The sequence below is a fragment of the Vicia villosa genome, unplaced genomic scaffold (assembly GCF_029867415.1).
Source record: "Vicia villosa cultivar HV-30 ecotype Madison, WI unplaced genomic scaffold, Vvil1.0 ctg.000262F_1_1_1, whole genome shotgun sequence".
Lineage (NCBI taxonomy): Eukaryota > Viridiplantae > Streptophyta > Magnoliopsida > Fabales > Fabaceae > Vicia > Vicia villosa.
In genome coordinates, this window is record NW_026705111.1 from 294,231 (window position 1) to 321,983 (window position 27,753).

The following is a 27,753-nucleotide window of genomic DNA, read 5'->3' on the forward strand; positions in this document are numbered from 1 at the left end:
AAGCTTCCTTCCGAAATGTAGATTGAAGTGATTAATTTTTCTCGATGAAATATCTGAGCTCAATTCAGTTTAACAGGATAACCAATAACCTCTTAAGATTTTAACAGGATGATCTTCTAACCTATCGTTTTAAACGAACTAACCATAAATCTAATGGTAAGTTCATCAATATTGAGAAACTTCATCCTTCAAATAAACAAGGCTTTCTAAGAGCCTTAAGGGAAGTTCATCAATATTAACGATCTTCAACCTAAATAAATATCAAGAATTGGTCACACAATCCCCAACCAAAGCTTTTAACGAGTTTAGCTTCCAACCACATATTTTTATCCCTAAATGATTTATGCTAATCCAAGATGCATAAACAAAATTCTTGGAGAACCTATACAATGCTACCCATCCAGAATTACAAAGACATCTCATTCACAAAAGATCTTTCTTCACAAAAGCATTTACCTATGAGAACTAGTGAGAGAAAGTGAAAAATAAAAACTTAGAGAGAGAGAGAGGGATAATGTGTCAATACACAAATCAAGTTCTGGATGAAATGAAACGATGAATGAGACCTCTATTTATAGGCTTGAAATCCTCAAAAATAAAAAACAACATTAATAAAAAATGGCCGTTACTAATTGATTAAGCCAATTGATTAGATCATTTAAATATAATGGTTATGAGTTCTAAAATAGGTAAGTAGTGATATATAGTCGTTGTTAATCGATTAAGTGCATTCCAATTGCCTTGTTCCTCAAAAGTGCGTCAATCTAATTGATTGACATAATCAATTAGATTCAGTTAAAAAATATTTTCTGGCTTTTTGAATGCTCCCATCATTTTCTATGCAACTTCTATATATACTTCTCAAGGATTATTCTTTTCAAAATATTTTAAAAAGGTTTTAAGTGTGTGTGTGTTTATAGTCATCTACTTCTACAGAGAAAGACTTTTGCGTTCACAAAAGTTTCACTCACTTACTAAATTAGGAGATTAGCTCCTCTAAGCCATATCTAATAGATTCTTTTGTGTTGACACTTGCTTTGAGATTTCTTTTGAGACTTTAGATGTAATTTATTTGTTTGCATTTGTCTGAAACTTTGTTGATGTCTGAAAGCTTTATCTGAAACTTTGTCAATCCTTTATCAAACCCATGACTTGCATCTTTAACCACTTAAGTGCATTGGTTGACTTTCTTGGTTGTTGCATATTTTCTATGCTAAATGTTATCTGTTATGATCTTTATCATGTTGCATCTTTATTATGTTGAATATCTGTTTTGTTCTTCACAGTAGCTATCATGTTGATGTTATTTTTCTTTTTTGATCTTTTACAGTTCTTCACAGTTGTCATCATCAAAACAAAAATCTATTACCTACAATTACAAAAGACGGTTCCACACTTTCTTTTTTTTTGATGATGACAACACATCTCTCAAGGGAGGTGGTAAAAAAACAAAACAATATATATTTTTAGAATGATAATCCTCCCCGTGACTTAGATAGAGTGCATATCCACGAAGGATAGACTTTGCCGGTTTGAAGTTTCTATTAAAAAAACTAGTAAACTACCCGTGCTGCCGCACAGGTACATTTATTTGATATTATATATATATATAGTTTGTTTAGATATTTAGAATATTGACATTTGAAAACTACCCGTGAGAAAAATAGAAAATTTTGACATTTGAAAATAAGAATTTTGTGTCTCAAATAAGTATAATGTCAACTAAAATAAAATATGTATTTTGTTCATAGTGATCCGTGAGAAAAGTAGAAATTTTGACATGTGAAAATAATTTTTTTAATAATTATGAATAATTTTGACATTTGAAAATAATTTTTTTAATAATTATGTTAATTCAATTTATTAAAATTGTGAGCGAAAAAATAATTTGTATAAAAAATTAATGATATTCATGAGTTTGTATAGGTTAAAATAATTTTGTATAGTAAATTTGTATTCAAATGCATATTGAAAGCAATATTTATCAAAAAAAAATTTGTGTAAATTTAACTGATCGTTGTTATCTGTTCTGATCTTTATCATGTTGCATCTTTATTATGTTGAATATCTGTTTTGTTCTTCACAGTAGCTATCATGTTGATGTTATTTTTCTTTTTTGATCTTTTACAGTTCTTCACAGTTGTCATCATCAAAACAAAAATCTATTACCTACAATTACAAAAGACGGTTCCACACTTTCTTTTTTTATGATGATGACAACACATCTCTCAAGGGAGGTGGTAAAAAAACAAAACAATATATATTTTTAGAATGATAATCTTCCCCGTGACTTAGATAGAGTGCATATCCACGAAGGATAGACTTTGCCGGTTTGAAGTTTCTATTAAAAAAATTACAACTTTTGTGAAAGAGAGGAAAGCATGGGACATTTATTCTTTGAGTGTAACACAAATGTATTTGAAACGAAATTCGGAACTGGATGAGCATTCATAACAACCCTCTAAAGTGGAGCATGGAGAAAGAATGGTTGATAAATGAGACTAAGAGAAAAGGTTGAGGTTGGAGAATGAATATTCTAAATATTGCTGTTGCAAAAACCATGTACTATGAATTATGGAGAGGTAGAAACGATAAGGTATTCTCATAAAAGAGCTTAGACCCTATGGTAAAAGATAGAATTATTCATAGTATTGTTACCGTGAGCACTTTATGCACATAATAGTTGTGTTTGTTTGATTTTGACCTGTGTACCTATTGTTTTTGGTAAATAAGTTATGCTATTTCTTAAAAAAAAGACCACAGAATAAGAACTAATTTTTTTAGAATTTTTCTTTACCCACTTCTCTATGAGGGTCACCTCCAGCGAAATCTCCCAATTACCCCTGCTTCAGAGATGCATCTCCGAAGTTAATTTTTTTTTGAATTTTCATACTTTTCAGAAATGAATCTCCGAAAACACCAAAAAAGTGGTGTTTTCGGAGATGCATTTCCGAAGTCAAAAAAAATTCAAAACCGTGAATATTTCGGAAGTTCATTTCCGAAAATATTCCTGCATATACAATTTCCCCTCCTTCACTATTTCATCATTTTTTCTCCAAAACTTCTCCAAACCCTCTCCAAAACTCAATCAATCTCCATCCATTTTTCGTCTCAAAATCAAGTTTCAAACCGTTGATCATGTTAAAGGGAGCATAGAAAGCTACAATTTGAGGTAAACATCTCCCATTTCATCCCCTATTTCACTACATTGATTGATGAATTTTCTGCTGAAACCTGCGATGGTTCAGAAGTTCATATCCGAAATATATTACCTAACAAATTTCGGAAATGAACTTCCGAAATATGCCCTGGCAGTTAAAAAAAACAGTTTTGGCCAATTTTGCTCATTTTTGCATATGTTAGGTATGGTGCATCCGGACAACATTGTGCAAGACGATGACACAGTAGTTCTGGAAGTTGTCAACGTTAAAAACGATTCGGTTATCGACGATCGAGCTATGATCAATGCGGTTAATGTTCGGCAACAATTTACCAATGATCGGAGCTTCGGTAGTCGCGAGCATTTGATTGATTGCGTTCGGAACGAAGCTAGTAAAGTTGGATTTGGAATTGTAATTTTAAGGTCCGACAATGGAAATAGTAGGCGGAAAGCTTTCGTTGTTTTGAATTGCGAACGGGGTGGGAGTTATGCACAATCAAAACGGGTGCTAAAACACGAAGACACGGGATCGAGAAAGTGCGGGTGTCCGTTTAAGTTGCGGGCGACTCGGAGGGTTGATGATTTGTGGCGTCTAACCGTGATTTGTGGAATTCATAATCATGCCTTGGATTCCAAGTTACATGGATTCGACGTACAAGACAAACAAGTATAGGCTTCCTCTTCTAGAGATCGTCAGTGTCACCTCGACGGACAAGACTTATTCGGTCGGGTTTGCTTTTTTGGAGTGTGAAAAAGAAGAAAACTTTACATGGGCTTTGGGAATATGCAAGTCTTTGTTGGTTGATCAAAATGTTATGCCTAAAGTCATTGTGACCAACCGGGACAATGCTTTGATGAATGCGGTTGATACTGTCTTCCCGACATCGACCGCGTTACTTTGTCGGTATCACATAACTTGCAACGTGAGAAGTAAGTTGAAACCCGCGGTTGGGACAAAAGATAGGCCGGATGAAAACGGTAAAGTTATCAAAGCCGGTGTTGTGGTTGAGAGGATAATGGCGGCATGGAGGGAAAGGTTGTCAAGCTCGAGTACCGCTCGCCATCGCTTAACGACGAGGGAGGCATTGAATTCACACCTTTTGAGATCAAGAACGATGAAGATTTAGCGGTTTTGTGGACAACGTTCGACCGATTTTCTTCGAAGGGTCCGATCGAGTTGGACGCGAAACTTCAAAGATCGGGGGCCGACGTTATCAAAATGTTGACTCATCCTCACCTACCCGTGTTTAACAATATGTAACTTTCATCTTATGTAATGTGATCGATGTAATCTTCATCCGATTAAATAAAGCGAATTGTTCTTGTTTGTTATTTTTCTTCTGTCCATACCTTATTTCAGAAGTTCATTTCCGAATTCCTCCAAGGGGGGTGAATTCGGAGATGAACTTCCGAATTCACCAATTTTCTGAAAATTAACCTTATTTTGGAGATGCATCTCCGAAGTCAATATTTTTCATTAAAATATTCAACTTTTCGGAGATTCATTTCCGAAAACACCTTTTTTCCAATAAAAGTACGTTTTCGGAAATTAACTTCCGAAACAAGGAGTATTTTCGTAAATTCGCCTGAGGTGACCAAGAAAGATAGGAGGTGGCTAAAGAAATTTTCTTTTTTTATTATAAACTATACTTTTTATATTATTATTATTTTACCTGAAGCATATATTTTTAATATTTGCACAAAGAAATGAATCACTAGTACACAATATTTATTTTGTTTACTGTTTCTCTTTATTTATTTAGTACTAACGTAACGGACACTTATTTCCAAATTTATACCTAGAGGTTTCTTCTCTGAAAAGTTTTGCAGTCTTACACCTAGTCAATACAGACTTGTTCATCATGTCAGAATAATCAATTAATAAAAATTAATTTTCAACTCACGAAACTGGTCCTGCATTTTTAAAACAGAACAAAGTCGTCCCTATACTTGCTTAAAGTATGTAAAATTGATCCTAACCCCCAATTCCTCTCCAAAAAAGCTGATGTGGCCAGATGTTTAATGAAGTGGCACTGCATATGTGGAAATTTAAATTGTTACAACATTAAAATAATTAACTGTAATTAATTTATTAATTCACTAAATATCAACCATAAACTCCTCAAATAGAAATCAGTGACTCATTGTGTTCCTCGTCTGACTCTTCTTGTACCCAGTCTCTCTTGTTCTCGTCTCTGTGTTCATCTTCCATCAAGGACAACAATGGCTGCGAAAGGAAATGAAAAGTATTGTTTCAGGTATGTGTAGGGTTTTTCTTGTTCGTGCTATGCTTAGGGTTTTTCTTGTTCGTATTCTGTGCTTAGGGTTTTGTTTTGTTTTGTTTGTGATATGCGTAGGCCAAGTGAACCCCAGAGGTTGAGGTTACGTATCAACCATGGGGGTAGATTTATCTTCTTCCCTGTCAAGTTGTATGTTGAGGGTCTAGTTTATGAGATGGATTCAGCGTTTGATGTTGATTTTGCAAACTATAAAGACTTTAGAGCAGAAGTGCTACATCTTGGGTATGCCAACTTCAAGTGTTTGTGGTACCAGCATCCAAAGCTATCATTTCAGACTGGACTTAAGGCTCTAAACACTGATGGTGACGTCTTAGAGTTAATTTCAGATGCAAAAGGATATAATGTAGTAGACATTTTTGTTGAACATGTAGTTGATATTCCTGATATAGTTGATGATGAAGGGCCAATGGGGGATGATATTAGGGATGAAGAAGTTGAAGAAGTTGTTATGGAGGAGGTTAGGGCTGAAGCTGACAATTAGGAAGTGGTTAGGGAAAAAGTAGTTAATGAGGAAGGGGTTAGGGATGAAGTAGTTAATGCGGAAGGGGTTAGGGATGAAGCTGTTCATGAGGAAGGGGTTAGGGATGAAGCTGTTCATAAGAATGAAGGGGATAGGGATGAAGCTGTTCATGAGAATGGAGGGGATAGGGTTGCTGATAATCAGGATGGTTATGTTAGTGAAGAAGATGAGGACTATGTTGCAAGTGATGAAGAAAGTGAAGATGACTCTTATATAGATGTTGGTGGGGAAGAACGGGATTGGACAAGTGAAATACCTGTTGGGGGTGGAAGCATGAATGAAACACAAACTGGTGATGAAGAGTCTTACCAAGATGAAAGTGACTTACACACTCCTGTTGAGAGTGATGATGAAATTGTTAAGAAAAGGAATTTTCCTACTTTCAAAGTTCCTGAAAATGATGAACCTGTTAGGTTTGAAATTGGTATGCAGTTTGCTTCAAAGGAAATAGTCATGGATGCTGTCAGGGATCACGCTATGGAAACAAAGAAAAATTTATGGTTCTACAAAAATGATGCTATTAGGGTTGTTGTGAAATGTCAAACAAAATATCCATATCATATGTTGGTTGCTAAAAGGAGTGCAAGTCAGTACTGGCAAATCACAAGTTTGACCAAGGATCATGAGTGTGTTAGATCAACTGGGAATAAATAAGCTAAAACTAACTGGCTAGCAAAGAAGTTCATACCTTTGATTAGACACACCCCTCATATCAAACCTAGTGGATTGGCTGATGAGGCATTCCAGAGGTGGAATGTTAAACTCAATCATTTTCAAGCATATAGGGCAAAGAAGAGAGCATTAGAGTTGATAGAAGGTGCAAGTAGTGAGCAATATGCACACTTAAGGAGCTATGCTGAAGAGTTGAGAAGGTCTAATCCTAACAGTACAGTCATAATCAAATGTGGGACATCTGAAATAGGTCTTGTCTTTGAAAGGATTTATATTTGCCTAGAGGCTTGTAAGGCTGCTTTTGCTCATACTTGTAGACCATTAATTGGATTAGATGCTTGCTTCTTGAAAGGAGAACATGGTGGTCAGTTAATAGCAGCTGTAGGTAAGGATGGAAACAACCAAATGATACCTATTGCCTATGCTGTGGTGGAATCCGAAACAAGAGATTCTTGGAAGTGGTTTGTTGAACTACTATTGGAAGATCTTAATCAACTTATCCCTAGGCAATATTCATTTATTTCTGACCAACAAAAGGTATGTATTGTATGTATTTCTTGTGCAATGTACAATGTTCATATTTCTGTATTTATTTCTTGTGCTTACTTAACTGTTTGTATGTATATGGTTGTTATGTCAGGGACTTGTGGAGGTAATTAAAGGGCTAGGTGATAATGTGGAACATAGGTTGTGTGTGAAGCATCTCTATGGTAATTGGAAGAAAAGATTCCCAGGTGGTGATATGAAGGAACTACTGTGGGTAGCTGCAAGAGCAACAACTGTACCAGACTGGAACCATGCTATGGAGAGAATGAAAATGAAAAATGCAGATGCTTACACTGAAATGGCTAAGGTTCAACCACAACAATGGACAAGATCAACTTTTAGAACTTACACTCAATGTGATCTGCAGGTCAACAATATGTGTGAAGCATTCAACAGGGCAATTCTTGAAATTAGGGAAAAACCAATAATTTCTTTACTTGAAGGTATTAAGCATTATATAACTGTTAGGATTGTGAAGCAAAGAAAAATGCTGGAAAGGCACAATGGTGATATTTGTCCTAATGTTCAAAGAAGGATTGAAGGCTACAAAAGGAAGGCAGGGGGTGGAAGGTTACATGGCATGGTGATGAGCAAATGGCTAAGTTCAGTGTATCTAATGAGAGAGATACATATGTTGTGGATCTGACAACAAAGACCTGTGCTTGTCGAAAATGGGACTTAACTGGTATACCATGTGAACATTCTATTGTCTGCATTTGGCATAATGGTTTGCAAGTTGAAACTTTTGTGTCAACCTATTATAGGTACATTCTTTTGTCTGCATTCTTTTGTGAAATCTGTCTGTATCAATAACTGTTGTGAAATCTGTCTGTATCCATAATGTGTGTATCTTGTGTTTGCAAGAAGACACAATGTCTGGGCACATACTCCCACATTGTGCTACCCTCAAATGGACCAAGACTATGGCCAATGACAAATACTGAGTACATCAATCCACCCCTAATGAGAAGGGCACCAGGAAGGCCAAAAAAGTTAAGGAACAAATCCAATGATGAGCAAAGGAAACCTGGTGTGCTGCCAAGACAACTGAAGACAGTCAAATGCAAAAAATGTCACAAGTATGGACATAACACAAGGACATGTAAGGGAAAAAGTGTTGCTGACAGGCAGATTCCTAAGGGAGGAAACAAGCAGAAGACAACAGGCAAGGCTAGCTCTAGTGGACAGCAGAAAAACAAGAAACAGAAAACAAGTGCTACTGAAGTTGAGGTGGTTGTTTCTCAGGGATCACAGGCTCCACAACCATCTCAAAATTAGATGAAACTTAGACCTTTTATTTTGGTGTTTTGACTGTTATATTTTGGTGTAATGAAAAATAGTCCATATTTTGGTGTAGTATTGACAAATAGATCACAGTCAAGTTATGTTTTGGTGTAATGACAATTCAGCATATATTGCTGTCATGACAATTCTGTTTTACTATATAAAGGATGTTTATGTAATGACAATTATCCTTCTTTATCTGTTATGGATGTTTATGTTTGGCTATATCGAAAATTAACACTATTCTTTTGCTGTCATGACAATTATGTTTGTGTAATCAACAACTAATTCATTGGAACAACTTAATTCAACAACTTACATTTCAGAAAAGTACAACATACATCACTTAATTCAGCTTCTAAACATCTAATTTAGTTGCTACAACAATTAACAACTAACTAAAACAACTTAATTCAGATTCTTGACGACTAATTCAACACTTCTTCAACATAACATTACATATCAATCCTACAATGAGCACTACAACTAATATAACTAATCCTTGACAGAATCTCAGCTTCTTTTTCAAATTGTCATCTTGTTTCATCTTCAAATTATCCTTCTTCTTGTCTTCATCAATTCTCTTCATCAGTGACAAAATCACCTCCTTAGCACGACCCGACATTTCTTCATCGTACCAGTTGAAGAAATTACACCCCTTTCGTCCCTGCAACTGGAATTCATACGAAGCAGCCATTAAACGAGTATACATAATCAGGTCAGCTTCTCAAATTCGTACAAGAATAAAATTCAACCATTTAGATACGAACTGGTGTTTACCTTGTATAAACCACAACCATTAAATCTCCGCCCAGGATTCTCCTTCGTCCACGAGGTAGTGAGTGGCGAATCAAGGTCACAGAAGCAGCGAACCTGTCTTCTTCGTGACACGCAACTGTTGCTGGATACGGCATAAGAATTAGCTGACATGGTAGAACTGAGATGAAGAGACACGATATGTGTGAAGAGGCACGAAGAGATGAAGAGAAATTTGAAGCTGACGAGAGAGATGAACATAAAATTTGGGATTTAGGGTTACTGAAATTAAAAGGATTTTTTTTTTTAATTTGATTTCTTTATTTTCTGAAATGTTAAATCTAATATTACTAATGACGTGTAAAAGCAATATAATACAATTAATGACGTGTAAGTACCTAGTCAACCACTTAATCTGACCACATCAGCTTTTTTGGAGAGGAATTGGGGGTTAGGATCAATTTTACATATTTTAAGCAAGTATAGGGACGACTTTGTTCTGTTTTAAAAATGCAGGACCAGTTTCGTGAGTTGATCAAAATACGAGGACTAAAAGTGTTATTAAGCCAAAACAAAAAGAAAGTTGCTTTCGAAGCTGCATCTATGAAAACACGAGGAGAAAATAGTCAATTCAATGGTGCGCAAGAAGGGTACAAGGTGTTTGAGAAATTTCCTATTTATTTTGTTTACTGTTTCTCTTTATTTATTTAGTACTAACGTAACGGACACTTATTTCCAAATTTATACCTAGAGGTTTCTTCTCTGAAAAGTTTTGCAGTCTTACACCTAGTCAATACAGACTTGTTCATCATGTCAGAATAATCAATTAATTAATAAAAGTTAATTTTCCGAGTAACTGCCTCGCATTTTCCCAGCATAAACACATTATATATATAAAGCCACAAATCAAAAGCTTCAACAGATCGATTTCTAACTGTTTCATTGAAAAGCAAAATTAGGGTTTACAATGGGAGCGTGTTTCTCAGATATGAATGGAGCTAAACAAGCTGTGGGAGCTCAACAAGCATCAACGAGCAACAACAATGACAATGACGCCGTTGATTTCTTCTATACCGCTCAAGGTTTTCAGCCATTGTTCACTCAAGTTGAGGTACTGTTTCTAATCCATCATCGTCACTGGTCTATGAAAAAATTGAGTGAAAACTACCACATTGTAGAGTTAAAAGCTCATTTTCACTAACACCTCTGAAAAAAGGTGTGTCATTGTCCGATACCTGTGTTGACATGTCAGTGTCGGTGTTATATTTCCGGTACTGACACCTCTTAAAAAAAGTGCGTCAGGGTTGGTGTAGGTGTCTGATATCTGTGTGGACATGTCAGTGTCGGTGTTGTATTTCCGGTACTCATGCTTGATAGGTTAAAAGCAATTTTAAAGACAACAATCAATTTCAATAGACGAAGTTTGAATATATGCAGAAATCAATTCAATGTTGTGTGCGTAATTACTTATGTTCTTTGTAAAACCAAATGCACAATAAGAATGTCGTTATTGTTAAGTTGGATAAATTTCCTCTAGTTTGAATAAGAGATTTCATAGTTGTGCATATGAATTTGAGATGATTATTGTCACTTCATCCACATGCTAAATAAAGCACACGAGATCAATTCAGGTACAACTAAATTGGTTCCATAGATAGGTAAAGTCTAACCGCAATTTTTTCCGACTAAGATCCTAATTCGGGTAGCTAGTCACCTAGTTATTATTAATAATGTAAATAAAAAAAATACTCTCTTGACGTAAAATAACATACTACATAGCTCGGAAAAAAAATTTTAATGGTTGGATTGAATATGATCTCGAATCTGGATCTACCCTATTTAAAGAAGAAAGTGCGGCTTGGATTATATTGGCGTGTTACTCAAATGTAAAAAGCTGAGAGTAATTGGACGGAATAAAAGCTCAATCGGTCACTTTTTATAAAAAAAAAGTACGCAAGCCTTTCAGATGAGTCTTTCCGTTACAAACTCTATTGATATGGCTTTCTTAAATATTATTTCATAAGTTCTTCTAGATAAAAAGTAAGAATGTTCAAACAACACAACTTTCTTGATTTGACTGTAGTTTTATCAAATTATTTTTGCAAGTGGCGAATATATATTTTGAAGTTTCATTTCCTATTTCTTGTCTTTTATTCTATGTTGTTAAAAGCGGCTGGAGCGGCCGCTATCGCGGCGCGATGCGGAAAATCCGGTGAGGCCGCTTCCGGTGGTACCGGTATAGCGCGAAAGGGTGAAGCGGCCCAAAGCGGCTTGAGCGGCCGCGAAATCGGGTCCTGGAGCGGTTCAGAGCGGCCGCTTTTCCATTTTCGTGGTTACAGGTGGCGAGAGAGCAGAGAGAGAGAAGAGAGCATAGCCGTAAAACAGATCGAGAGAGATAAGAGAGAAGAAAAATCTTCGATTCTGATCTTGTGATACTGAAAAAGCTTTCCAACGAACAGTGAAACAGATAGCAGTCATGGCTAGGGATGTCAACGGGGCAGATATTGTTCGGAGGATGCTTCTCCACTCCCCGCCCCGCCCCTAAATTTAGTCCCCATCCCCAATCCCCGCCACGGGGGAATATTTCCCTCCATCCCCATCCCCACAGATCCCCACGGATATCCACGGAGATCGAATTTTAAGAAAATTTCTACACTTTTTGATCAAAACTATGACACTAGTATTTTGTTTTTTTTTTCCGTATTTTTTAAAATGCATATATTTGCATCTTTATTTTATAAAAAAAAAATCAAAATACATCTTGCATCAATAATAAATAAAAATAAGCAAAAGAACTTGATGTTGCTAATATTTTTTATGTAAAAATAAATAAATAGTAACATAACTTCTTGCTACCGTGCTTCCACTAATTTACTACCACAATACCGATGTCGTCCAGCGCAAGTGGTTGATTATGTGTGACAAATCTATAACTTCTAATGACTTTTCATTTTCTAATACATTGTAAAATTATATAATTATATAATATATAAAATATATAAATTAACATATATCTTCGGAGTCGGGGAATCCACGGGGACGGATGATACTTTCCCAATCCCCGCCCCAAAGTGTTATCGGGGGAACTTTTCCCTCCATCCCCATCCCCACGGGAAAAAAATCCTCAACTTCGGATCTCCGCACAGATATTCCCCACAGGATCCCCATTAACAGATGCAATTGACATCCCTAGTCATGGCAATGGCAAGGAGAGAGAACGTGTTTTCTTTTTCTTTACTTGCAGGCGGCGCTTTTGCCACTGTAGGTTTCTCACACATGCTTATAAATTAGGGTTTAACTGAGAATGATGGTTTACTCTTTTTTTATGGTTTTTGGGCCATAAGTCCAAAAGTAGTTGCTTCATTTTCTAAACACCACTCATCACTATTATTTGAACCCCTTGTTTTTTAATTTTATTTTTTTAATTTTGTATATAAAATATATATTAATTAAAAATAAAAAAATAAAAAAAGTCAAATAGCGCCGCACCGCTCCCCGCTTCCGCGCCGCTCCCATTTTTTGGGTTGACCGCGCCGCGCCGCTTTCCGAGATTAACAACATAGCTTTTATTGTATTTATTTATTTCAAATATACCTATTTATTACTGTTGGACAATTACATATGGTTTTCTAATTTTTTTGCAGTTATCTCTTTCAGCAAGTAACCTACTTGATCTCGACATTGCATCAAAGGTAATTTTCCTATAAATGCATATGCTATGTATGACATGTTTCTTATTTATTTACTTCTGATATTTTTTATTTATTTCAGAGTGATCCTATGGTTGTGGTATATGCAAAGAAAGGGGATGGAAAATTGGAAGAATTAGGACGCACAGAAGTCATAATGAATTCTTTGAATCCAGAATGGATAGAAAAAATTAATATTGCATTTCACTTTGAGATTGTGCAACCACTTGTGTAAGCTATATATATATATATTCTTCATGTCCTTATCCTTCATAAGTGTTGTGCTTTGTATATACATATTTATAACTCATTCTCACTTGTTTTGCTTTCTTTCAGATTTCATGTGTATGACATTGATACAACATATCATCATGTTCCCACCAAGGTTTGTAAGAAACTTCAGCTATAAAGTATTTTAGTTTGCAATAACAAGTTGTGATGTTGAAGTTTATATATTTAAAAACCAAAAGTTTGAGTATGTTATGTTACTTCTTGCAGACACTAAAACTGAATGATCAAGAGTTCCTTGGAGAGGCTAGTTGCAATTTATCAGAGGTCGGTAATATATTATTATCCATCACAGTATTTCATTTGTTACTCACCCATGTTTCAATCCTATCCTAAAGAATTTATTTTTTATTACTCCTTTCTTTTCAAGCTATATTTAGGACTAGGATGGACTATTGACCTTATACATATTAGCCAAGTTTAATAATGTACAACTTTTCTGAGTGGCCCACTTGATGTTGTAATATGACATTTTCTTTAGTTTTTTAATATTAAAAACCTTTTCATTCAAACTTTGATGAGAGACAACTTTATGGGACATTCTTTTTCATGGTTTTGAAAATTATTTTAAGATAAGTGCTTAACTAATGAAATTTCTTAGATCTACCTGTGTGTTGAAATTTCTTAGAACTTTATGGGACATTCTTTTTCATGGTTTTGAAAATCATTTTAAAATAAGTATTTGACCCCAAATATAATCTCATATGGCACATTCTTAAATGTTTCTCATTATAGAAATTTTTATGTTGGTATTAGTAAATCTGTCTATGTTAATAAATCAGTCTCTTCTAGTGAGATCATTCTTAGTAATAAAATATTCATACATTTAAAGTTAAAAACACACATGGATCTGGTTTACTTAATTATAGCTGCTTGCTAACTCTGTAGCATGCAGAATTATGATTATGGATTTTGTGTGACATTGGTGTCTCTTCTGTTTGTGTGTGTCCACTGCGGAACAGATAGTGACCAAACCAAGCAGGAGTTTAACCTTGAAGCTTCAAATCAAAAGCCAGAACATTAGTCAAAGAAATCAAGGGGCGATTACCATTCATGCTGAGGAGACTGTTGCTGCAAGGAGTGCTGTTGAGATTATTTTTCGTTGTTCTCACTTGGATAACAAAGACAGATTTTCTAAAAGTGTACTAACTCAATATCCTGCTCTACATATTTATTTATGAATTATTTTAATTCATATAAAAGTTTTTAAAAATTTTCATTTTGTTTTTTCTTGTGTAGGATCCTTTTCTAAGGATATCAAGAGTGGTTGAAACTGGGGGTTCTGTTCCTATTTGCAAGACTGAAGTTATAGATAACAATTTAAATCCGAAATGGAAACCACTTTGTCTCAGTGTCCAGCAGTTTGGAAGTAAAGTAAGCTTTCCATTTTTGTGCACAACATGTCGGATGGTACATCATTATCATACAGATTACTCTTACATTTTTTAAATTATCTTTTCCATGCAGGACAATCCATTAGTTATAGAGTGATTTGATTTCAATAGTAGTGGCAATCATGTACTGATCGGGTAAATGTCGAATGATAGATGTTTTATTTTGTTGGGCCTAAACTTTTTTAGGCTTTTCATTTTCTAGTTAATACTTCATAGATGCAAAATAGTGACATCGAAGTTTGTTGAACAGTAAAATGCAGAAATCAGTAGCAGATCTGGAAAAGTTATACCAAGAGAAGAAAGGCGCCAATTTTGTTATGCCATCCAAACACCATGGACAAGAGAAGGTGTTCATTGATCCATGCAGTTGAATTTGAATTACATTTTGGCTCTGATTTCTACTTAACCTCACACTTGGTATAATTTCTTCACTTTAGGTTCTGAAGGGTCAACTCTTTGTGGATCAATATTGTGAAAAGGAACAATTCAGCTTTATTGATTACATATCTAGTGGATTTGAGCTAAACTTCATGGTTGCAGTAGATTTCACTGGTAAGTTTCCATTGTTCTACTGCCTAAGGTGATTAGTAATAATTTCATTTTTGTAGTTTGTTAAGTGCTTCGATATTTGTTCAGCTTCCAATGGAAATCCTCAACAGCCAGATTCTTTGCATTACATCAGTGGATCCGGTCAGTTAAATTCATATCAAAAGGTAAACTGGATACTTTTCAATGGAAGATTCCAAGTTTTTTAATCATCAACTTGTGAAACATAATGGAATCAACCACATTCAAGATTTCACTATGATCATATACTATTCCGGATATTTTTATCGAATAATTACCCTTACATCTTTATAACCATTGCCTGGCCTGATGAACAAGGTAAAATTTATGTAGGCTATAATGGAAGTTGGAGAAGTTATTCAGTTTTATGATTCTGATAAGCGGTTTCCTGCTTGGGGATTTGGAGGCAAGATACCCGGTGGTACCGTATCTCACTGTTTTAATCTGAATGGGAATCCAGCTAGCTCTGAGGTGAGACATTCCGTCTGTTGCTTATAGTAGAAGATGGAAACTTGTTCCGCAAAGCAATGATTCTAGATAATTCTTGGAAAGGTGGAAGACTATTGTTAATTCTTTCTTTAATAAACTCAGTTTTACCTTATTCATCGTTTCTAATGATAATAACATTCATATAGAATATTGATCATATGAATGATGAGTTTGAGAATAAAGTCAATGAGTTTTTAAAATTTGCTCATTGATCGCGAACTTGATACATTCTTTAAAAAGAGATAAGATATAGTTTTCCTATGTGTTTAGGTGGTAGGAGTTGAAGGCATAATGGAAGCTTATGCTAGTGCTTTACACACAGTCCGCCTATCAGGACCCACTTTATTTGATCCAGTAATCAACAAGGCTGCACAGATGGCTGCCAACTCCCTTTCATCGTATAACAGCACTAAATACTATGTATTGCTGATCATAACGGTGAGAGTGATAAGAAATTTGTTTTTATCTTTTATGCTGTTTTCTCGTGCATATTAATGTGTATGATTACGTCAGTGCATAAAACTAACCAATCAAATGTCCATGATCTTGTCATAGGATGGAGTTGTTACAGATCTTCAAGAATCAATAAATGCTCTGGTTAACGCATCTGATCTTCCCTTGTCGATTCTTATTGTTGGTGTTGGAAGTGCTGATTTCACGAGCATGGAGGTCTACCTTATATCCTCGCCTTAGTTTCTTTTCTTTAGCATGGCTCCATGCTATGCTTTGTCATCTGAGGGTATTAATAACCCAAACTTTGGTTAATTATTACAGATACTTGATGCTGATAATGGACGCCGCCTACAAAGTTCTACTGGCCGTGTAGCTACACGAGATATAGTGCAGTTTGTCCCCATGGGAGAAGTACACTGTAAGTATTAGTTTTTGTTTTTGAACTTCATATTCAAATGACAGAGGCATTACATGTGACAGTAGCAACATACAAAGGATGGGCATACCCCAATCAAGACTTACATTCAACTTGCATAGCATAACCAATAAGTCAATAAGCTATAACATTTGAATTCCTACACACAATTAACATACACCTTTCTAAATTTATTCATAAAGAGTTTACAATCAGGAACCGTTGGTTCAATAGCTGCAATAGAATTAGAAACTCTAATGCATTCAACAACCACCAGTGGCTGAACAGCTATATCCCAGAGTCTTTGTTCCTTGGCAAGTTGGAGATACTAATAAATGCTGATAGTCTTTCAATCCTTAGTAATTAGTTTGTTGGCTTTGTTTTATTGACGCCAATCCTTGTACCATCCAGTTTAAGTTGAAAATACAAATATAACATTTGTTACTCTTTTATATTTTATTTTCTCAACATGTTATCTAATTTTTATTCATTTAAGCGAACCGTATTCTTGTGTTGCTGACAGCTGGACAAATCTCTGTTGTGCAAGCTCTTTTGGAGGAACTACCTAATCAATTTTTGACTTTCATGCGGAGTAGAGATGTCAAACCACTCACTTCCTATTTCCCTCATGGTGCATCTTCTAATCAATAGGTTTTACGATTAGAGACAGCCAACCTTAGTTCTTTCAATAGATAGTTGATCCACAAAATTCCTTAGATTTTAAGTAGTACTTTTTTTTTTTTTTTTTATGTTGGATGAAGACGAAATGTTAGGTCTCACGTCTCACAATATATTTACATTTTTCATTCAAATGAACTGTAAATAGAAGCATGCATCTTCAAAGATGTAGCAGTCTTGATTATAAAAGTTAGAAAGTAGTAAATTTTTATGCTTCTATTTTTTTTGTTACTCCCTATATCTCAAATTATAAGTTACTCCCTCCGTCTCTATCTCAAATTATAAGTTACTTCCTCCGTCCCATAATGAATGATCAATTTGGAATAATTTAGTGTTCCAAAATAAATGATCCATTACAATTTTTAATAAATTTTTTCCTATTTTACCCTCTAATTAGTTAAACTTTCACAATTTCAATACATGATTAGGGGTGCTTTGATAAAAATATTATTCTCTCTCTTATTTTTTACACCTTTTTTAATATGTGTGAAATGGTGGGCTGAGTCACTCATTGTGGGACGGAGGGAGTACGCTACAATTTCAATACAACATTAACAATATTTTTTCCAATATAACCCTCTATCATTTATTATTATTTCTACTTTTCTCTTTCATATGTAATAAATGAAGGACAATCTTGTAAAATCATGCATAATTTGTCTTTTTCATACAATATTAATTATGTTTCTTAATACCCGTGAAATATCCAAAACATCTTATAGTTTGGGACAAAGAGAATAGTTAGCTTTTGGTTTACATTTAGTTATTTGATTTAGTTTCAAGTTGATCTTTCTTTCTTCCAATGTATATTTACTATTCATTATTGAAATTATAAATGTTTTGTTTTAGTATTCATAATTTGGCATTGGCGTTAAATAATTCTATTTTTGTGTGTAATCGAGACTGTTTAGCCGTCTTCCTTTTATAGTAACATTTTTTGGTTTTTGAATACAAACATTTGTTTATCCAAGCTATCTCAGAGAATACGTGTTAAGAAAATCCATAGGGTACATGATTCTTTCTAGGTCAGGTTCGTTATGATCTTGTATGCTTATATGATCTTGTATGTTTATAGGACATGTCCATCTTAAGGTTCTTTGGTACTAGAACCTTGTGTGCACATACTTTGGTGACTGACGTTGGCAGTTTGACATTAGTTAAACTCGCTAAATTTTCTGACGATATTTTGAAAGTCTGATTGATCTTGAACTGCTATGATATTAGGGTAAGACCATCTTACTGACCTCATATCTTCCCAAATGTGGATATCTAGTATGGCTTCTAGGGTAGTTGGATGGTAGCGATGTGAAGTAGGTTAGGCCCTTGACCCACCTTTATCTCCTAGTCCTTTCTTATTGAAGACTTTTTTTCCTTGTTTGAAAATCTTCATTCATGGCTAACCTTGACATTCACTTGGAAAAAACCTCTAATGACTTTTTACATTCTCACTTAAAGAAACTCATCATCTCATCAATATATTTCTCCATGATTGAGGCCCTTGAAAGAAAAAATAAACTCAAGTTTTTTTTATTAATAATGTTAGAATTAATTATGAGTGTAGACATTCTATAGTGTTTGTTAGTATTTCTAGACTAAAGAACTTCCTAGGTTTAGTGTTTATTTATTAAGCTTCAATGTATTTATCATAACATAATTATAAATATATAGTGTTATATAAGTTGAGACACACAACATTTACAAAATTCTATATGGTATCAATAATGGTTTATCCTAAGGTTGTTCTACATTTTTCTTCTTGAATGTATCCTTAGTCCAGCCAGTGTTTTACACACATCTAGTTGTTCTATAACCAATTGTGCTATATCCAGTTTCAACCTAACACTAACATATTCAGGCGAACACAACAATCATTTTCTTATTGTTGTATTCCATCCCACACGCTGCTCCAGCAACCATCTTCCACCACCGACCATCACAGAGCCTTCTTTGCCATATTCCGAGTTGTTTTCATCATTTTTTTTGGCGATTTTGTCATCAACTTTTCAACTTCTATTCTAGTCCCTACTTTCAACGAGCCAAATGACTCTACTTCCCATGTTTCAAATTCTTACCAACAAGGTGGTAGGGGAAGAGGACGTGGAAATAATAGGACTGGACCTCGTTGCAGCTATTGCAACCATTTTGGCCATGTTGAGGCACAATGTCGAACAAAAGCTAATTGGTTGCTGCAAAAAGTTTACGATGTTTCTCAAACTGAAGCCTCTAACACAAATGCTCAAGTATCCTTTTAAATCATAGGGTATAATAAGTACCTCTAGCTGAAGGCATAAATGTAAACTACATCACCTATTGTCTATGTTGCTCAGAATGGTAATCATATTTCCGTTGTTACAAATTCTTTTCCACTTGGACCTAGATCCTTGACTCAGGCGCATCTGATCATATGTTTGGTAACAAATTTCTTTTCTCGTATTCGAATTATATGGTCACACTCTCAAGTATTGCTTTGGCTAATGGATCACAAACCAAATGCCAAGGCATTGGCCAAACTAATCCCATACCCACATTTTCCTTGGATTCTATGCTTTATGTCCCAAATTGCCATTTAATTTAATATCCATCTGTAAACTCACCCGTACCCTACCTTAATATGTTACATGTTCAAATTTCTCATTCTCCTTACTAAGATTAATACTTAAATCAAATATTTTCTTGTAGGATAGAGTAGTTACCTCATCGTCATCTTCATAAATAATTTAAAAAAATGGTTTACTTATTCATCTGATTCCTTTTTTTTTTCTTCTACAAGATACTTCACTTGAGTCTTCAGATGAATTTATAGATGACGTTTCCGATGAGTCTCTGGATGAATCTTCTGATGATGATTTAGATGTCTCTCCTATAAATTTTTTTCACATGTTGTCACAATCTTCTCATGCAATGCTACAAAATTTTTGTATGTTGGAATAAACTCTTGATACAATGATTCTCCATACCACTTTTTCAATGATGACTCTCCACGAGATCCTTCTTATACAACGACAGTTCTTTCATATGACGCTTTTGGTGACAATCTGTCAAAAGCTTTTTTATGTAACTTTTCTGATGAAGATTAGATGAATTTTCAGATGATTCTGATGATAAAGATCCTTCAGATGTATCTGAGTTCTTTTTCTTAATCCTTAAGAAATTAAATCAATTATTTAAGTTTTATGATGATTTCCTTCTTATTTTATTATTACTAAAAGTTAATAAAAAACTTTTGTATCTTTGGAGCCAAGTACTCAATCAAATTTCTGATACCATACCAGTTCTTGAATCTTAGATATTTGTTAGAAACATAACTTTGGAAATTATTTATAAGAAATCCAATATTTGTGAACCATCCTTGAAGATATTCTTCATTTTCACTTAGTGTATTAACATCTTGGATAACTATGTTCATCCTCTATTGATTGATCTCGAGATAACCTTAATAGATCATACTAAGAGTGTCACACAATTTTTAGGCAGTGATACAGTTAAAAACATAATAGTACTCTTCAGTGCTTAACACACATCATCAAGTAATTAAATTTAAGCCCTAGTTTCCCTTTTCTCTTTTCATTTGTGGCCCACAAATTGCTCGATTTGTTTACTACTTCATTATTAATAAAATGAGTAGAAACAAAAGGACCATATAAAACATAATTCCACAAATAAATATCAATAGCTTCCATTAAAATTTGCGTTCTCGCTTTCTAAATCACAAACTTTTCACATCAAATAGTGGATGTGTGTTCATAAAAAGCGTACTTAAAGTCATCATACTACCCCTTAAAATGATTAGTTGTATAATAGAAGTTAGACTCTGATGCCATTTGCTGATCAAGTGACTTCAAACACGAGAGAGAGGTCAATTGCAATGATTGAAAATCGAAAAAAACACTTAACAAAATTTTGATTATAAAAATGTTAATGTTAAAATGATGAAACAAAAATATATATAGCAGCGAAATAATTAAATGAGAAAAGAAGAGTAGTGAAATAATGGAAAGAAAGTAATAGGGGAAAGAAAATAAATGACGGGAAATAAAGATATGAGAGATAAAGAATTGCACCATAGATTTATGCATGTTCAGTCTAATCACTTGACCTACTCCTATTCCCAAGAGTTTCCAATAAAACTTTTATCCGACCATCCATTTTTTGCCTTCAAATTAAATAACTTTAACACCGTAGACAATCGTGTATAACTTGTGCATCCCTTATATAAAGGGGTGTCTTTATCACTACATAAAGTATCATAAATATGAGCATTCTTAAAAGAAGAATCTCCAATATCATAGAACATATCCTTTAGTGGATCATCCATATATTCATCTTCATCCACATTTTGACTTTGTGACGCCCGACTTTCCTCTTTATCCACCTCACCATGCCACATCCATATTGTATAATTTTGACATATACCATTATAACATAGGTGATGGAATATTTCATCCTTTGTACCTTTATCTATATTCACACAATTAACACAAGGACCATAAACGATACCATTATTGCCAAGAAGATTTTGATCAGCGTATTCAAGAAATTCAAGAATCCCTTTCTCATAAACCAAACCTAATCTATCGACTTTCATCCAACTACGTTTCATAACAACTTCTGAAATTTATACACGAATAAGAATGCGAATGACACACCAAAATATAAACCAAAACATATTCATAACAAAAATATAACACTAAATCTTAAGCATATATGCATATCCATCACAACAAATATAATATTTTTATTCACTTCTATATCCAATAGAAAAACCTAAAACATATGAAACATGTACAATATACAACATGAACATAAACTAAAGAGCAAACAAACGGTAAATATGGACCAAGAACAATATACAACATTGAACGAAATATGAAGCAAGCAACGTGTACCCAGAAAAAAGGAATGAAAACAAAAAATGAAGAGTACCGTACATCGAAAATGAGGACGAGAACAAGAATGAAGATGTTGAAGATTTGCGATTCAAATGAACGAAGAGGGTGAAAATTTGAGTTCCAAATGAATGGATATAACGATATATACTATGTTACCGCTGTATTCTCTGGTTCGCTTATTAGCCTATGACATCTTATGAAAGAAATGCACAATAAGTTTTGTTTTAATTTACCAGTAAAACCATTAACCATGGTTGAACAATTCAACCATAGTGGAAATTTAAATAATCTAACAACGGTTGAGTCAATCCACCATTGTTAAAACATTTTCAATTTATGTTTTCATTAATGGAATTAAGTGACACACGCTTAATGTACTCGAAAAAAAAAATGTAGTTGTTGGGAATCAAAGCTTGTTACACATAATTTATTACCACGATTTTTAAGAACAATTGTCATTAAACTACTTTTTATAATCACCAATCACTTCAACTTTAACATAATACAACAGTGTATAGGATACCGTTATAACTTTAGCGTTGTATATACTTTTTGTAGTAGTGAAATGATCAGAAAGTTGCTTGAGACATTGACAATAGGCATAGACATTAGGAACATCCTCCATGCGAGTGGATGAGAAGTCATGCTCAAGAGCAAGGACACATGAATTTTGGTGGTCCTAAAAAATATCAGCTAAACGCTGCCAGGAAGCCATGGCGGTGGATCCCTTTTCCAAAATAGTGGTAAGGAGATCAAGGGAAATGGTGGAATTAATCCATTGGAGTACGTGGAGTCAAGGGTTGTCCACATATCAAAATAAGCATCAGTGGAAGCAAGTTTTTTTTCTAGTTGCAGAATGATGTGATGAATCACTTTGTGAGCACGAGCGTGAACTTCAAACAGTTCAGTACACATGGTGTAGTGATCTTTCTCCATTTCTAGAACAAAAGGAATGCTATTGTTGATGTTAGTGGCAACAAGAGTTGGGTGAAACTCTTGTTTATTGGAAGAAGAGGACAATTTGGTGGGACTATAGACCTTGGTAGAAACATGCTCGGACTCATCACCAAAAGAGAAAGACATGGTGTTTGAGGCGCGGAAGAAGCGACGGCGGCACAGTAGGAGGGGTTGCGGCAGCGGTGGTGCTGGAGAAGGAGCTGCGGCGACGGCAGTGCTGGAGGAGAAGCTACGATCGCGGCGGCGATGCTGGAGGAGGAGCTACTGAGGCGGCGATTGCAGCACTCGAGGAGGAGCTATTGCGGCGGCGACTTTGATTAGGTTTGAATATTTATCTCAACTGATACCGTATAAGATATTGAGAGATATTGAGATCAACTGTGTGGCAATAGTACTACGGAGAATGGATTATATATAGAGAGATTTACAATTTATTACATGTTATAGTCAATGTGAAACTTATATGCAAATATAAATACATATTCTATTAACAAATAAGTGATCAACTATTGAAAGAACTAAGGTTGGCTGTCTCTAATTGTAAAACCTATTGATTAGAGGATGCACCATGCGGGAAATAGGAAGTGAGTGGTTTGACATCTCTACTCCGCATGAAAGTCAAAAATTGATTAGGTAGTTCCTCCAAAAGAGCTTGCACAACAGAGATTTGTCCAGCTGTCAGAAACACAAGAACGCGGTTCGATTAAATGAATAAAAATTAGATAACATGTTGAAAATATAGAATATAAAAGAGTAGCAAATGTTATATTTGTATTTTCAACTTAAACTAGAAGGTACAAATTAAATTGGTTGTTTAATGCATTAGAGTTTCTAATTCTATTGCAGCTATTGAACCAATGGTTCCCGATTGTAAACTCCTTAGGAATAAATTTAGTAAGGTGTATGTTAATTGTGTGTAGGAATTCAAATGCTTTAGCTTATAGATTTATTGGTTATACTATGTAAGTTGGATGTATGTCTTCATTGCTACTGTCACATGTAATGCTTCTGTCATTTGAATGTGATGTTCAAAAACAAAAACAAAAACTAATACTTACAGTGTACTTCTCTCATGGGGACAAACTGCACTATATCTCGTGTAGCTACACGGCCAGTAGAACTTTTCAGGCGACGTCCATTATCAGCATCAAGTATCTGTAATAATTAACCAAAGTTTGGGTTATTAATACTCTCAGATGACAAAGCATAGCATGGTGCGACGCTAAAGAAAAGAAGCTCAGGCAAGGATATAAGGTAGACCTCCATGCTCTTGAAATCAGTGTTTCCAACACCAACTATTAGAATCGATAAGGGAAGATCAGATGCGTTAACCAGAGCATTTATTGATTCTTGAAGATCCGTAACAACTCCATCCTATGACAAGACCATGGACATTTGATTGGTTAGTTTTATGCACTGACGTTATCATACACATTATATGCACGAGAAAACAACATAAAAGATAAAACCAATTTCTTATATTTCTCACCGTTATGATAAGCAGAACATGGTACTTAGCGCTGTTATTATACAATGAAAGGGAGTCGGCAGCAATCTGTGCAGCCTTGTTGATTACTGGACCAAATAAAGTTGGTCCTGAAAGGCGGACTGTGTGTAAAGCCCTAGCATAAGCATCCATTATGCCTTCAACTCCTACCACCTAAACACAAAGAAAAACTATATTTTACAGCAAATCTTAAAAACTCGTTGACTCCATTCTCATACTCATCATTCATATGAATAATATTCTATAAGAAATTTATTATCATTAGAATTGGCGAATGAGGTAAAACTGAGTTTATTAAAGAAGGAATTAACTATAGCTTTCCACCTTTCCAAGAATATTCTAGCATCATTGCTTTCCGGCACAAGATTCTATCTTCTACTATAAGCAACAGACAGAATTTCTCACCTCAGAGCTAGTTGGATTCCCATTCAGATTAAAACAGTGAGATACGGTACCACCGGGTATCTGGCCTCCAAACCCCCAAGCAGGAAACCACTTATCAGAATCATAAAACTGAATAACTTCTCCAACTTCCATTATAGCCTACATAAATTTTACCTTGTTCATTAGGCCAGACAATGGTTAAGAAAATGCAAAGGTAATTATTCAATAAAAATATCCGGAATAATATATCATATATGATCATAATTAAATCTCGAACGTGGTTGAGTCCATTATGTTTCACAAGTTGATGATTAAAAAACTTGGAATCTTCGATTGAAAAGTATCAAGTTTACCTTTTGATATGAATTTAACTGACCGGATCCACTGATGTAATGCAAAGAATCTGGCTGTTGAGGATTTCCATTGGAAGCTGAACAAATATCAAAGCACTTAACAAACTACAAAAATGAAATTAGTACTAATCACCTTAGGCAGTAGAACAATGGACACTTACCAGTGAAATCTACTGCAACCATGAAGTTTAGCTCAAATCCACTAGATATGTAATCAATAAAGCTGAATTGTTCCTTTTCACAATATTGATCCACAAAGAGTTGACCCTTCAGAACCTAAAGTGAAGAAATTATACCAAGTGTGAGGTTAAGTAGAAATCAGAGCCAAAATGTAATTCAAATTCAACAGCATGGATCAATGAACACCTTCTCTTGTCCATGGTGTTTGGATGGCATAACAAAATTGGCGCCTTTCTTCTCTTGGTATAACTTTTCCAGATCTGCTACTGATTTCTGCATTTTACTGTTGTCAACAAACTTCGATGTCACTATTTTGCATCTATGAAGTATGAACTAGAAAATGAAAAGCCTAAAAAAGTTTAGGCTTGGCAAAAATAAAACAATATCATTCGACATTTACCCGATCAGTACATGATTGCCACTACTATTGAAATCAAAACACTCTATAACTAATGGATTATCCTGCACGGAAAAGATAATTTAAAAAATGTCAGAGTAATCTATGATAATGATACAGCCCGACATGTTGTGCACAAAAATGGAAATCTTACTTTACTTCCAAACTGCTGGACACCAAGACAAAGTGGTTTCCATTTCGGATTTAAATTGTCATCTATGACCTCGGTCTTGCAAATTGGAACCGAACCTCCAGTTTCAACCATTCTTGATATTCTTAGAAAAGGATCCTACACAAGAAAAAACAAGATGACAATTTTAAAAAACTGGTATATGAATAAAACTAAATCATAACTAAATATGTAGTAGGGTATTGAAATAGTACACTTTTATATGAATTAAAATAATTCATAAATAAATATGTAGAGCAGGATATTGAGTTAGTACACTTTTAGAAAATCTGTCTTTGTTATCCAAGTGAGAACAACGAAAAATAATCTCAACAGCACTCCTTGCAGCAACAGTCTCCTCAGCATGAATGGTAATCGCCCCTTGATTTCTTTGACTAATGTTCTCGCTTTTGCTTTGAAGCCTTAATGTTAAACTCTTGCTTGGTTTGGTCACTATCTGTTCCGTTGTACACACACAAACAGAAGAGACACCAATGTAACTTTATATGTATCCATATTTTGTGTTACTGAATAATAATAATATATTACTGACCTCTGATAAAGTGCAACTAGCCTCTCCAAGGAAATCTTGTTCATTCAGTTTTAGTGTCTTGGTGGGAACACCGTGATATGTTGTGTCAATGTCATATACATGAAATACAAGTGGTTGCACAGTCTCAAAATGAAATGCAATATTAATTTTTTCTATCCATTCTGGATTCAAAGAATTCATTATGACTTCTGTGCGTCCCAATTCTTCCAATTTTCCATCTCCTTTCTTTGCATATACCACAACCATAGGATCGCTCTGAAATAAAATTAAAAAACATCAGAAGTAAATAAATAAGAAACATTCCATGCATAGCATATGCATTTTTGTGTATAGAAAAATCACCTTCGATGCAATGTCCCGATCAAGTAAGTTACTTGCTGAAAAAGATAACTGCAACAAAACATTAAAATTGTCTCAAACACACACTCAACTCTTTATCAGAAACCCTATCGATAAGACCATAACAGTGATGATATTGATTAGTAGAAAAGTACCTGAAGTTGAGTGAACAATGGTTGAAAACCTTGAGTAGTGTAGAAGAAATCAACGGCGTCATTATCATTGGTGTTGCTGGTTGAAGCTTGTTGAGCTCCCACAGCTTGTTTACCTCCTCTGATATCTGAACAACAACCTCCCATTATAAAACCCTAGTTTTTCTTTTCAAAAAACAGTTAGAAATTGATTGATTGAAGCTTGTAATTTGTGGTTTTATTATATATATTGATATATAAGCGTGTTTTCTATTAATAATAAGGCACGCTGGGAAAATGAATTATGATTAGGTGTAGAACTGAAAAACTTGTTAGACAAGAAAGCTCTGTGGGTATAAATTAATTTGTCCGTTAGTACAGAATAATAAATACAGAAAAACACAAAACAAAACAAAAACTCTATCCTACTCACTTTTTTCTATGTGAAAATAGATATGTTTTTTTTATATTTTATATTTTATATTTTTTATTTCTATTTCATTCTTTTATTTTATTTTATTTTTATCATATTTATTTTATACAAATTTATTGTTTTGTATATATTTTATATTTTTTTATTCAATAATAATAATAATAATAAATTATGCTCGCTCTAATTTGGAATCCAATGATATAACACTTCCTATACATGTGTATATAACTGTCAAAGGGGCTAGTTTGCA

General features: G+C 34.4%; 3 protein-coding genes and 1 pseudogene across 3 annotated transcripts; 2 read left to right on the top strand and 2 right to left on the bottom strand.

The window, feature by feature from the left end:
* The first annotated feature begins 5,383 nt into the window (after positions 1-5,383).
* On the top strand, positions 5,384-8,476 carry LOC131626108 (uncharacterized). The gene is made up of 6 exons (XM_058896928.1): positions 5,384-5,418; positions 5,518-5,893; positions 5,942-6,566; positions 6,654-7,189; positions 7,293-7,781; positions 8,063-8,476. The coding sequence occupies exons 1-6, from the start codon at positions 5,384-5,386 to the stop codon at positions 8,474-8,476; spliced, it is 2,475 nt and encodes an 824-aa protein (XP_058752911.1).
* A 439-nt stretch (positions 8,477-8,915) lies between these two features.
* On the bottom strand, positions 8,916-9,412 carry LOC131626109 (uncharacterized). The gene is made up of 2 exons (XM_058896929.1): positions 9,263-9,412; positions 8,916-9,155 (listed from the first exon to the last, which is right to left on the bottom strand). The coding sequence occupies exons 1-2, from the start codon at positions 9,410-9,412 to the stop codon at positions 8,916-8,918; spliced, it is 390 nt and encodes a 129-aa protein (XP_058752912.1).
* Positions 9,413-10,071: 659 nt separating this feature from the next.
* Positions 10,072-17,282, top strand: LOC131626097 (protein BONZAI 3-like; annotated as a pseudogene).
* A 6,322-nt stretch (positions 17,283-23,604) lies between these two features.
* LOC131626110 (protein BONZAI 3-like) lies at positions 23,605-27,238 on the bottom strand. Its single transcript, XM_058896930.1, has 14 exons — positions 27,095-27,238; positions 26,943-26,990; positions 26,601-26,855; positions 26,325-26,504; positions 26,033-26,167; positions 25,882-25,943; positions 25,668-25,764; positions 25,463-25,577; positions 25,302-25,378; positions 24,970-25,107; positions 24,547-24,717; positions 24,318-24,431; positions 24,116-24,212; positions 23,605-23,732 (listed from the first exon to the last, which is right to left on the bottom strand). The coding sequence occupies exons 1-14, from the start codon at positions 27,236-27,238 to the stop codon at positions 23,605-23,607; spliced, it is 1,761 nt and encodes a 586-aa protein (XP_058752913.1).
* Positions 27,239-27,753: the final 515 nt, after the last annotated feature.

What these genes read in the sequence shown, in the direction of transcription:
- LOC131626108 (XM_058896928.1), top strand. Translation starts at nt 5,384, where the DNA reads ATGGCTGCGAAAGGAAATGAAAAGTATTGTTTCAG. An exon ending in ATGATATTAGGGATGAAGAA is followed by an intron (nt 5,894 to 5,941) that starts GTTGAAGAAGTT and finishes GCTGACAATTAG; the next exon opens with GAAGTGGTTAGGGAAAAAGT. An exon ending in GGTTGCTAAAAGGAGTGCAA is followed by an intron (nt 6,567 to 6,653) that starts GTCAGTACTGGC and finishes CTAACTGGCTAG; the next exon opens with CAAAGAAGTTCATACCTTTG.
- LOC131626109 (XM_058896929.1), bottom strand. Translation starts at nt 9,412, where the DNA reads ATGTCAGCTAATTCTTATGCCGTATCCAGCAACAGTTGCGTGTCACGA. An exon ending in ATGGTTGTGGTTTATACAAG is followed by an intron (nt 9,156 to 9,262) that starts GTAAACACCAGT and finishes TATGAATTCCAG; the next exon opens with TTGCAGGGACGAAAGGGGTG.
- LOC131626110 (XM_058896930.1), bottom strand. Translation starts at nt 27,238, where the DNA reads ATGGGAGGTTGTTGTTCAGATATCAGAGGAGGTAAACAAGCTGTGGGA. An exon ending in GGTTGCAGTAGATTTCACTG is followed by an intron (nt 25,379 to 25,462) that starts GTAAGTGTCCAT and finishes ATATTTGTTCAG; the next exon opens with CTTCCAATGGAAATCCTCAA. An exon ending in AGTTAAATTCATATCAAAAG is followed by an intron (nt 25,108 to 25,301) that starts GTAAACTTGATA and finishes AAATTTATGTAG; the next exon opens with GCTATAATGGAAGTTGGAGA.